Below are 13,232 nucleotides of genomic sequence, written 5' to 3' on the forward strand. Positions count from 1 at the left end.
ACAAAATTCCCAAACAAAATAAAATTCAATTAAGGGTCAAAATTAAATATTTAAGTTAAAATCTAATTTTAACAAAAATATAAAAGTCGTCAAATTTTAAATAAATTTTAATTTTGGGTCAAAATTAGAGTATGGGTCAAACCCAATTAAAAACTCATTTTAAAACCAATTCAAAATTCAAAATCAAAACCATTTTGACAATTTACAAATTTGACCCATGTTGGAAATTAACAACAGACCCTTCCAAATTAAAAATTTGAACAGGTCCCTCTTTTAAAATATTGCAAATTGACCCCATTTTCGTAATTGTAACCAAGGGGCTCTAGTTGCATTATTTGCAACAGAGGCCCCAGTCTCCACCAAGCCCTAAAAATCAAAATTTTTTTATTGTGTTACTGTTGGTGGCGCCGCCCTGCCGAACAGCTGGCGGGAAACTGCCGGCAGTTTCCCCCCGGCCCACCACAACAGCGCTACAGCGTTGCTGTGTAGTAGAGCCTGCAGCGGTGCCTGCAGGCACAGCAGCGAGCGCCATCGCCACCGCCACTGCCCCGCTACCTCGATCTAAGAAAAAAAACATTTTTTTTTTGTTCTTTCAAAATCAGATTCTGAAAAGAAAAATAAAACTAAAACTACAATTGCTAGATTCATGGATTAACATGATTAAATTAAATTTTAATTTAATCAATATATAGATCAATTCTTAACAAATACAAAGTTGGCTCTGATACCGCTGTAGGGAATTTACTTAAATATGCACAGCGGAATTAAACGAATTTCAATTCCCATTCAGGATTCAGCTTTGTATTTAGATAAAAACTGTGATAAGAATTATACATTTTCTTGATTTTGAAAACTCCTTCGTGTTATTCCATTCTAGCAACTTGAATCTTTCTCCTACAGTTATCCAATTGTCTAGCCTCCAATGAAATCCACACAGAGAATAGACTGCAATTGCTAGGGTTTTTCCTCTTGTACCAGCAAGAATAATGAAAACCTTATGGACCTCAAACCCTAACCATGTATTTATATAAACCCAAACGGGCTCGACCCGGTCCGATTCAATGTTTAATTAATCCATTTAATTAAACTCGATCCATGAATTAATTAATCCAATTAATTAATTCAGGAATATAAATAACAAATTAATTAATTAATTTATTCAACGATTGTTAAATTAATCAATTAGCAATTTGCAATCTTCCAATTCTCTTTTGTGTGCGACCCATTAGATTCCCGACCACGATGCCTAACGACGTGAAATATTATTTTAATCTAATCAAAACTGATAAATTAAACACTCTTTTAATTTATCACAAATTCACACTTGCCATCCCAGATTGACATCTAGTAATGTATCAGGGCAACACATGTGACGGGAAATGTCACGTGGTATGACAAAACCAAAACTGTTCGTTTACCATGAAATTATAATCCTTTCGTCAAGATGATCTGATCAACTACGAGATATGAAAGTGTGTCAATCTCGATTATCGATCATATCTTTCATTCTATTATTAAGTCAATATGAGTCGAAAACTCCTTTTCGACTTATATGTATACCTTGATCAAGGATTTCGTTATTGATTTAATTGAACGAAATGTATATCACAATCTCTTACTATTTAAGAGTGACGAATCATCTATTGGTCATTCACAACTTTCATATGGTTCTTGACATACTTGAACGATGTCGTATTAGCGGCCCTTGACAGAGCAACATTCAACACCGTCAAAATATAACTGTCCTCATACAAGCCATTATGATGACCTCAAGTTATATGATCAATTCCACTACCGAATGTTAGAGATTAACCACTGACACTCAGATAGTTATCCATGTGAAATCTCTTAGCGGGTCTCCAATGTTTTGTTCTATAACAAAACATCCACGTGTTCATTTAAGTGTCACCACACTTTAGCTCGTGAGATTAACTACTTACTTCATAAGTAAGAAATGCCACATGTGATGATCTAACTGTATTAACGATATCCGTATATCGTTATTACTTACGACCACGGTTTATTCAAGATCTAATTATATGTAATTTGTATCTCACAATCACAACTCCTTGTGATTAACAAATCACTTAAACTTGGATCTTCAGATTCTATTATTTAATATTATTTATCACAAAATTAATTGAAATAAATAATAGATCTCGCCAAAATTAAATGCATTAAACATATTAAAAGAGTTTACAACCTAAATCGATTGGATTTAGGGTATAACACTTACAATACCAACATTGCCACCAGTTCATATTCAAACTCCATAAGGATTCACATATAACATATAATCACGTTTATTCATACTCAAACATAATATGAATTGAAATAAACGGTGTCTAAGTCTACCTCCTTCAAAACAGGTGTTAAGATTTGAGCACCATGTGTTTCTCCTTTTCTTGAATTTTAATTCTTGAACGATTTGATCTATGTGTATAGATCTTTTGTTCTGTGTTATTTAAGGAAAAGAGATGAAATAATTATAAAAATGTGAGGGTAAAATTAAGCAGATATGTAGTATGGACGGTGGGACGGTGGGAGTCTTTAGTATGTATCCTAATAGCGTTGGACTTCGAAGAAAAATGGTTAATACTTAATGAAGTTCAAAAAAGTACTAATTGACTAACAAATTGTTTCAAGATGAGTTAATTTTCCAAATAGTCACTGAATTTTGCCAAAAGTTCCTAGGATTTCATTGAACTTCAAAGCTTTCCTAAGTAGTCATTGAATTTTTCCAAAAGTTTCTAGGAGGTCACCAAATTTCAAAATTTTCCTAAATAGTCACTAAACTTTGCAAAAAGTTCCTAGAGAGTTGACTTCTAGGAGGTCACCGAATATAGATGTTGCTAGTAAGTCTTTTTCAAATGCATAATTGCTCTAACTTTAACCATAATGCAAGCGGTTGACTTCTCTTCAAGACGTCACGAAAAATATTATTTGAAAGATAAAGATGTATTTGAGATAAGGCCTTTCAATCCCTCCTTTGTTTCTCCTCTGAAATACAAGTTGCGGACATCTTGTCAAATCTCAACAATACCTCGTCCAAATCCATTTGAAGGAGCACTGCTCCCTTCTTTAGTTACCACAAAGAGAATCTTGTATTGTGATCTAATAGAGAATATCGTACTTCATAATTGCCACCTTGAAAAATCAAATTGAGCTATTAACTTGATCAAAATCTTGATCTTCCCAGGAATTTCAAAATCAAACCTCTGATACCAATGTGTTGTGAAATGAAGATGATACCGGATTAATCCAGTGCCAATTTTATAAAAAATAAGAGATCCACATTATGAAGTAATTGATCACAAGAACACAAGAACAAAATAATTTATGGATAATGGAGATTTTGTTAAAATATGGAGAATAAATACAAAGATTCGTGTTTACAATTTTTCTAATCTCATTTAAATCATAATGAAGAGCCAATTATGTATAGGGAACAAATAGGGAATGTCAAAACTCTAATAGTAGAATTGTTGTTGAATTAGAATGCAAAAACGAGTCCAAAATGCAATAGGAGACAAACAGGATAACGGTGACCCTTTCGATGTCTTGGCGTCGGGTCCCTGTCTAAATATGAAGTTGCCGATGCCTAGAGTCTCCATCCCAAATATGATACAAAGATGTTTTCCTTCATTCCAAAGTCGTTTCTATGGACAACACAAATTCCAATTTTCAATTGGGCTTTCAAGTATAAATTCAACTAGAATTTGCTAGCGAAACTCAAATAGGGTTCTACAATAGCATTCCAAATTGAATTCCTCTTGACGTGCACTGTAATAAGAATTTTCGATTATCTTCAACAAAAAATTCGGCTTACACCTAACATAGTAAAATTAGAATTAGGAATTAGTTAGGAGTAAATGGTGTAATTAATTTGCACCCTTTTCTGAACCTCCCAATAAGGATCTCCTCTTTTGATGGACTTTTTGGACGACCTGTGGTGGAGATCTACGTGCAAAGGTTGGGGATACATTTGCTACGATATATACTTTAGCTTCAAAATCGGGACTGTTGATTTAATTTTCTCATAGCACGAGGAAATCAATGTAAGGAAACAAATAATTAATAAAAGGGTGATGCTACATGAACATCGGAGCATTCATAATGGTGTCCACTCTCTTACATGGGGGGATCCACTTTCAATAAAATGTAATTTGTCCGAAATGAGGTCCCCCTCCACGTGAGAGGGATGAACACTGTTATGAATACCGTAATATGTACAAATAGCATATTCTTTAATAAAAATTGATAAATGAGATAGAAATACCAGAATGAGTTATGAATGTAAGTGAAAGAGATGAATAATAGACAAGACAAAGATTGTGCACGGAAAATGGAGACAGCAAATCATGTAAAATCACAAGTTGTATGATATAGCAATCCTCTCCTAACTCTACCAGTCTATCTCTCTACAGGGCTACATAACAACTATACATACTCATAATCAATACAATTTCTGTACATTTACTTTAACTATTAGTTTCAAGCATCGATTGATATACTCTTTTTCACAATCTTGAGAAAGTCATGCTTTTTACGTCTAGGAAGTCATCCTCCTGATTACCGACTGAAAATGAGCTATTGTAGTACTTGAACCTCAAGATTCTGGAAAAATGTATATCAATTGATGCCATAAAAGATGTTTATCTTCTCAAGTACCATCTGTGATCTTTGCCGTAAGTTTATTTATTTCTTGGTGTTTCTTTTTATATTATCTTCCTCAATTGTTATTAATATTTACATTTTTCGGAATTTATTAAAGTGATTATAGGAAAGAATGATGAATGGAACACACGAGGGCACTGTTCCATACTTTGAAGAGAACAAGAGCCACAGAATTGAGTACTTGGATGATTAGCAATTTTGTCCTCGAAATATGAGGATAGTTAATGCACGATTAGTGATTGATTGAAATTGAACTTTTAATATAAATATCATTCTCTCTTTTGAATGTTTTTCAAAAGGTTAGACCTTGCAAGAGAAATTTATTTTGTGCAATAATTGTTTTCCTGGACTACGATGGACAATTTATTTTCTAAGGGGACCAATTGCTAGTCTTAAAGTGAAAAGTAAGAAAGGTCTAGGTGGGAATTACGTAGCTATTTCCTCATTCTTTTTCAAAGTAAATAAAGTTCAGGGGCCAATGGTCAAATTGTTTCAAAGACCCCTTTTATTTTCGCCGTCCTCATTCCGTCTATATATAAACGGCGGTATGTATATTTATACAAAGAGGCCATTTAACGAGCGGAACCGTTAGCATTCAATCAGATAAATGCATGAAAATGAAACTAAAAACCCCACAATTTGTACTCAGTGATTTCCATCTGAGTCGGTATATATATGAACGGCTGTATATATGTTTATACACATCTGAGTCGTAGTAATCCTCTCCTAACTCTGTGGGTCTTTCTCTCTCTACAGTCCACATAACGGCTGTATACACCCAATCAATACAATTCCCTTTCATTTACTTTTACTATTACTGCGAAGAACTAAAGGTAAGAAAGTTGTCATGGGCGCACAAGAACGCTCTGATTTCTCTGTCCAAGAAAATGTTCCGCTCGGTTACCGATTCAAACCGACAGACCTGGAGCTATTGTACTACTTGAATCTCAAGATTATGAACAAACCTCTATTGATCGATGCCATAAAAGACGTTGATCTCTACCAGTACCATCCTCACGATCTTTTCCGTAAGTTCCATTATTTCTTGATGTTTCTTGGTGGTTCTTGTTATATTTCTTCCTCAGTTATTAATAATATTTACAACGATATTAATGTGATGACTATCAGAAACCAGGATGAATGGAACAAAGGAAGGCTACTTTTTTACTTCTAGAACTAAGAAATATCCTAATGGCGGCCGGCCCGACCGAGCAGCGGCTGATGGTTACTGGAAAGCCAATGGAAGCAACGTCATTGTACGAAGCAATGGCCAAGATGTTGGACAGAAAAAGGTGCTCGTCTATTATGAAGGGAAATCTAAGAATAATAATGGAACAAAAACTAACTGGATGATGCATGAGTTTACGGTTCATCAAATGAAGGATGTTGCACGTTCTTCTACAAATGCAATTCCAGATGACAAGATGGTACGCCAAAAAAATAAAGAAAAAATTAAAAAAATAAAATAAAAAACCATATTCTTTTACCAATTAATTCTGTTCATATATTATCATTGTTAGGGGATAATTACTCGAAACCTTATAACCTTATTTATTTATTTATTTTTATCACTTTTTTTTAATCACTGGTTATATATGTTATTGTTGTTTGGAATGACTTGAATCGCACTAGAGCTTTTAATCAATAATTCTTGTTTTTGGTAATCAACCCTGGGGTTTTCTTTAACTATACAAAAATAGATTTGACATTTTTGTGATACGAATTTGTTATATATTTTTTTGCAGTTGGATATTTGTGTATGCAGAATTTACTATAAAACATCAAAAGCGAGAAAAAACAAAGGAAGAAGGCACACAAAGAAACAGCGTCATCCTTTGCAAGGTGATCATTTACCTGATGCAAATTAGGCAGCAGCGTCGTCTTATCAAAATCATGTGCCGGAACTTTGCAAGGTGATCATTTACCTTCTCCTCCAACGGAATGGCTTGATCTTTATGATCTCTTACCGTACTGGGTCCTCGTATATTGGATTTTCCTTTAAGTGACTCATCCAACAGGCAGTTTCAGCGGACTGGATTGAGAAAGTTTGAATGCCATCTTTGCTGTTTTTCTAGGAACTTCGTTGATTATGTAATGTTGAGGAAATATGAAATAACCGCAGCAAATTGTTTTCAAGTATTTTGATTGCCAATATTTTCCATAAAAAATATTTTTTTCCACTAAAATTCTTACTTTTCTACTGTTCGATTATCATTTTTTTCATAGAAAATATTTTCCTATTTTTTGCCACGTGACCATATTTTCCTCAAAATTAAGGAAAATATTTTATTTACGGAAAGTAGGATTTTATTTTCTAAAGAATTCACTTTCTCTTTTTCTCTTTTATCTATCCACTATCTCTCATCTACTCACCGATAAAAAACCGAATAAGTATAATATTTTCTAAATTGAAAATTAAATCAGTCAAACACATTTAATTAATAATTTTCGTATAAATAAATTTTAGGTAATTGATTTACATATAATTTATTTGCTTTCCATGCAAATTTCATGTTTGTAATCAAACACAACTTCAAGTCTTTGTTTAACTTACATTCTTAAACAGTAATTTAATATCATTCCAACATACATTTATCAATAAAATAATATTACATGTAAATTTAAAATTTTTACTTATTTTTAACTACACATTTTCTATGAATACACTATTCAAAAGCGCATTTTTATGAAAATTTAAACAAGGGCTTAGAATATTATTATAGTAAATTAAAATATACTTATTTTCATAAAAAATTACAAGTCTCATGAGAAAATCGAAGTCAGAAAATTCTTGACTAGATAGTCTCGAGTGAGGCCTAACTTTATTTTATTTTAAATATATTTAAATGTTTGTGTGCTACAATCTAGATTCATTACCAACATTTGACTAGAGTCAAATAAGTAAGAATTGGTCAATTGGTAGAATGAAAAATTGAACGCCCCTACAAATTGTCCAAGGGATAGAATTTTTTGAATAAAAAAGGTCAATAATTGATATAAAGCCAAAAATCTACGGAATTTTTTTTTTTTTTTTTTTTGTAATCAAATAAAAAAAAGGTCACAGGTTATGGAAGATCACTTGGTAGCACCTTTGAATAATTACAACTTAAGTTTGTCATTTTATCCAACAATTATAGACGGATTCAACGTTGAACCTGAAGCTCTAAGCTAGACTCACTATTCACAAGCTTCCACCCCACTGCCGAGTCATGTATCAGACAAAGAAGCAAAGGAGTCATGTATCATTTGCTATATGTAGGCCGGCTACAAGCTGTCACATGGGAGCACATGGACAAGTGAATAAAGTATGAACTAAAACTTAATGTGTTACAAGATAGCTAATAGGAGGTTGACACATGTCATTCCCTCAAAATGATCAAATTACCTCGACATTTGGAGGGAAATTTATAAATACCCTCTCATAGTAAAGAAGAGGGCATCCAATTCAACTATCCCCCTCTAAAATAGCTACTCCCAATGCGCACTCGAGGGGATTTAACCTCATTCCATACCTGCGGAGAATTTGGAAGATCTTCTCCAAATGCAGGATGTGGTAATCAACTTTCAAACTTTTTGCAAGCATGTCGTCCACATAAACCTCTGTTGTTTTGTCTAGGAGGTTGGCAAACATTTTGTTTACAAGTCTCTGGTAGGTGGCTCCAACATTTTTCAACCTGAAGGGCATCACCTTATAGCAGTCCAAGCCTCGGTCTGTGATGAAGGAAATATGCTCTTCATCTGCAAGGTTCATGGGGATTTGATTATATCCGGAGTAAGCATCCATGAAACTCAGTAATTCATGGCTAGTTGTGGAATCAACCAACTGATCTATTCGTGGGAGTGGGAAGCTGTCCTTTGGACAAGTCTGGTTCAAATTAGTGAAATCTATGCACACTCTCCACTTCCCATTGTACTTCTTGACTAGTATCGGGTTGGACACCCACTTTGGATAAACAGACTCCCTGACAAATTGGTTGGCAATCAACCTTTGCACCTCGTCTTTTAAGGCTTCATACCTCTTTGGATTTAAGGTTCTTCTCTTTTGTCGACGAGGACTTTTGTTGGGGTTGATCTTTAAGTGATGGTAACTGACCTTCGGATCTATCCCAACCATATCTTCATGTTTCCATGCAAACACATCCAAGTCACTTCTAGGAAATCCTGCAGCCTCTCTTTCAGGGCTGGGGATAAGCTCTTGCCGACCTATAAGTACTTGGGTGAGGTTGGAGAGCCTATTTCGAAGTTTTCAGTTCCTCCATAAAGTTGTATGGGGTTCAGCCTCAAGCATGCGGGGATCTATTTCGTCAACCTGGGGGACTTCTACAGACTCCATTTCTTTTTTAGGGACATTATGAATCTCCATGGCTTCTTCAGAGGCATCAACCATATCGATGTCCTCCCCTTGTGTAGGGTCAATGATCTCATCGATTTCCTTTAATTTAACGTTAATGCTTGGTGGATTAATTTTTCGTACAGAGCTAGAATAACATTCTTTGGTGCTCCGTTGGTTGCCTCTGATAGTAGCAAGACCCCATTCTGTGGGAAACTTCATGCAAAGATGGTAAATAGAGGTTACTGCCCATAACTCTTTCAAGGCAGGTCTCCCTAATACTATATGATATGCTGAATGATGATCCACTACTAAAAATTCCATGAAATTGTGGGCCATGAGGGGGCGCCACTCCCATTTTTGTTGCCAAGGTGATTTTTCCCCTGGGGAGGATACTGTCTCTTGTGAATCCGTAGAGTGAAAAATTCACCGGTGCTAGCTAATTGTCTACCTCCATTTTGTCATAGATGGATTCGTATATTATATTGATCGAGCTCCCATTGTCTACCAACATCCTTTTGAGGCCATTTTTGGCCACCACCGCCCTAACAACCAGGGCGTTACAGTGAGGATAATAGACCTCTATAGCATCGTTTTCTTAACGTTCGTTCCTCATTTGGTTGGATGGGTGTCTGGCTAGGTCCTAACATCCTACTGTACAGTAGGATTGATGATAGGTGCAATATGAAAAGGCTTCATTCCTATTCCTAGGTCGAGCACTTCGTGCTCTTCCTCTTCATTCCTGGAAGGGTCGTTGAGGTACTCTCTCCTGATATACCTCGATGTTGGGGTTCACTTTCTCGTAAGCAAAAATTGGGACAACATTGAGCATTGCTGTCGCTAGCGCCTGACTCGGATTAAGGAAGTTAGATGGTCCAGCTTTTCCTCTTTACATATGCAGAGGTGGAAGCTCTTGGTTTTTCTTGTTCGATATCCTTCAATTCCTTATTGATGATCTCTCATCATATCATTTCTAACAGTGCGTCATAACTAGTGGGGTCTTTATTCTACACATCTCTCCATAAGAAGAAATTCGTGTCTAATCCTCCCCTTAAGGTGGTCAGTGCTTCTTTATCTGTGACCTGTACATAATAGGTCATCTCATCAGTAAAGCAGGTCAGAAAGCTCTTCAGTGACTCCAGTGGTTGCTGCCTCATATCCTGCAACCGCTGAATTGGTTATTCAACTTCCTTGCTCGTGGCAAAACATTTCAAAAAAGCCTTCTTAAAGTCTGACCAACTTTGTATGCGTCCGGCCTCTAGTCTAGTGTACCACACTTTAGCTGCCCTGCCAAACGATAAGTGGAAGGCTCTATACTTCATTGCTGATGTGGTACCCTTAAGCCCCATATGGGTTTTGAAGTTGTTATGGTGTTTTGGCAAGGTCTCTTCTCTCACCATACGTAGGTATCTTAGGCAGTGTGAAGTGGTTTAGCATTGAAGCATTTCTAATTTCTTGTGAAAATGACAAGTTGTCATCATCATCGTCATCGTCTAGGTTTCAAGACCTCTGTGTTTCGTCGAAATTACCTTCTCCTATATTGCGGGCTTCCATAGGCGGTTGAGATTGTTCCGCTCGCTGCCCTACCTGTTTTGCAATCCTTTCTCGCCTATTTCTAGGCAAGGGTTGGCATTCCCTCCCATAGGATTATTGGGAACTTTCAACCGAGGCATTTCTTGCTGCCTGTTCTTAAGCACCGAACATTGGTTACGCCTATTGCTAGGCTGTCCTTGGCTTAGTTTGTCAAAAACACTTACTAATTTTCTAGCCGAATTTCCTGGGTTGTATTCTAGTAGAAAATTGAGAGGGACTTTGGCATATTGGTTTGAAGCATAATTTGTTGAGTTATCTATTCCCACTTCTCTCTCTTGAGGGTCATCTTGGATATTGCTGATATTCGGTTCCTTGGCTATGAACCTCATCGTCACCTCCATAGTAATTGCTTTTTAGGGAAGTATTCCCAAGGAGGAGCATATGGTGGGATTGGATTCCCTCAGCTTTCCATGCTCCTTAGTAGCTCATGCATAGCAAGGTTTTGCTGAATAATATTTCTCATATTCTCAGTCATAGTTGCGAAGTTCCTAGTGAGCCTAACGGTCAATCTAGAACCTCCCCGAGTCCTACCGCATGAACCACCTGGTCTACTTGATTGTTGAAATTGATGGCCGGATGTTGGGGCAGTGTGTGAGGGTTCTCTTTCTTCAGGATGTTATCCTGTTCTTCGAGGAGCAGATTTTTCTTCGCTAGTACTTATGCTATTTTTCCAAATTTTTTTTCGTGTACGAATGCTGGTACATGCATTGCACCCTCTTACCTAAGGATGTTTCCTTGTTCTCAAAGGTTCTCTTTCTTGGCCTTTTCTAAAAACTCTAATTTTCTTACTTTATCTACGGGATTTTCGTAGTTTAGCTGTTTCAAACTTTCCACGGACAGTGTTAATCTGTTGACCTCCAAAAATGGCCAAAGGTGTCGTCAGGAGAGAGTGTACCCGTGGATGTATTTCACAGTACTTAATCTGTAAATAGTATAGTGTATTCATAGAAGAGGATGAATAAAGTATATTGTATTCCTTCTTTTTATAATTTCCAGAGTCCCTGTAAATAATAATCAGACTGACGTGATCACTGTTGGATTGGATTCACGTAGCTTGATCTGCCGACCCTTAGTATCACATCAACTCTATTACATATTAATTACATTGATATACTTTTGACAAGAGGTCGGCCATCCTATAAACGTAGGCTAACATTTTTTACACTCATTAATTGCGTACGTCACATCAGTCAACTCTGAAGATGTATTTGCCTAACCCTCTTCTGGTTGTCAAGGATTTCGGATACTCAAGGAGTTCGGTAGTAAAAGGTAAACCACCTCGGAAGACTTAGTGAAATGACCTCGGTGCTTCATGTGACAACTTCGGATGTTGATCCCTTCTACACCAATTCTTAGGTGCTAGGCATGTGTATGAATGTAAGGTCTCCGCGTGGACCATTCTGTATTGATTAGCAACAAGATTAATGAGTTGTTTTGTTAGTACTTTTTACCAAGATGCACTAAATTTTTGAAGATTATATGCTTCTTATTTTCTTTACAACAAAACCTAATGGTTAATAAAATTCATATTTAAAGAAATATATAAATACTTCATAAATTCATGGCTTTAATGCAACATAATAGGAAAAAAATATAGTTTCAGTTCAACATTTCATAAAAACTTAAATTTTTCGTTGTTTTAAAAGTTATCAAAAATCAAGGACGTTAAAGACAACTAAAGATAACATTAGTATTTTTGGAATAAACAAATGTGCATAGTAAAATTAGAACTAGGAATTAGTTAGAGTACATGATGTAATTTCACACTTTTTTAGGATCTCCACTTTTGATGGACTTCTTGGACGATCCGTGGTGGAGATCTACTTGCCAAGGTGGGAGACCCATTTGCAAAGATATATTGAACTCATGCTCCTTTAGCTACAAAATAGGGACCGTTGATTTAATTTTCTCGTAGCACAAAGAAATCAATTCAAGGAAACAAATAGTTAATAAAAACTAATAAATGAGACAGAAATACCAGAATGAGTTATGCATGTAAATGAAAGAGACGAAAGATAGACAAGACAAAGACTGTGCTTGGAAAAGAGAGGCAGAGAATCGTGTAAAATCACAAGTTGTATGATATAGCAATCCTCTCGTAACTCTACTAGTCTATCTCTCAACAAGGATACATAACAACTACATATACTCATAATCAATACATCTGTACATTTACTTTTGTTATTACTTTCTAGCATCAATCAATATAAATTAGACCAGAATCTTGAGGTTCAAGGAGTCATGGCTGCACAAGAACCTCAAGATTCTGGTCTAATTTATATTGATTGATGCCATAGAAGATGTTGACCTCTACAAGTACCGTCCTTGTGATCTTTGCCGTAAGTTTCATTATCTTTATGTTTCTTTTTTATATTTTCTTCCTTAGTTCTTAATAATATTAATGTTCTTTGGAAATTATTAATGTGATTATCAGAAAGGAGGATGAATGGAACACATGAGGGTACAGTGTCTACTTTGGAGAGAACAGAGCCACAGAATTGAGCATTTGGAAATTAGAGATTTTATAATTAATGCATGATCAATGATTGAATGAAATTGTGAACTTTTAATGTCGATATCATTCTTTCTTTTGTTTTATTCCCCTATGTGTAAAAAGCACATTCAATCGAGC

General features: G+C 35.6%; 1 protein-coding gene across 1 annotated transcript; it reads left to right on the top strand.

Moving 5' to 3' along the window:
* The first annotated feature begins 5,398 nt into the window (after positions 1 to 5,398).
* On the top strand, positions 5,399 to 6,793 carry LOC111404950 (NAC domain-containing protein 72-like). The gene is made up of 3 exons (XM_023033673.1): positions 5,399 to 5,705; positions 5,806 to 6,104; positions 6,423 to 6,793. Exons 1-3 carry the CDS (start codon positions 5,525 to 5,527, stop codon positions 6,543 to 6,545), a joined length of 603 nt encoding a protein of 200 aa, XP_022889441.1. The 5' UTR covers positions 5,399 to 5,524; the 3' UTR covers positions 6,546 to 6,793.
* Positions 6,794 to 13,232: the final 6,439 nt, after the last annotated feature.

The sequence above is a fragment of the Olea europaea genome, chromosome 11 (genome assembly GCF_002742605.1).
Source record: "Olea europaea var. sylvestris chromosome 11, O_europaea_v1, whole genome shotgun sequence".
In the NCBI taxonomy this organism is placed as follows: Eukaryota; Viridiplantae; Streptophyta; class Magnoliopsida; order Lamiales; family Oleaceae; genus Olea; species Olea europaea.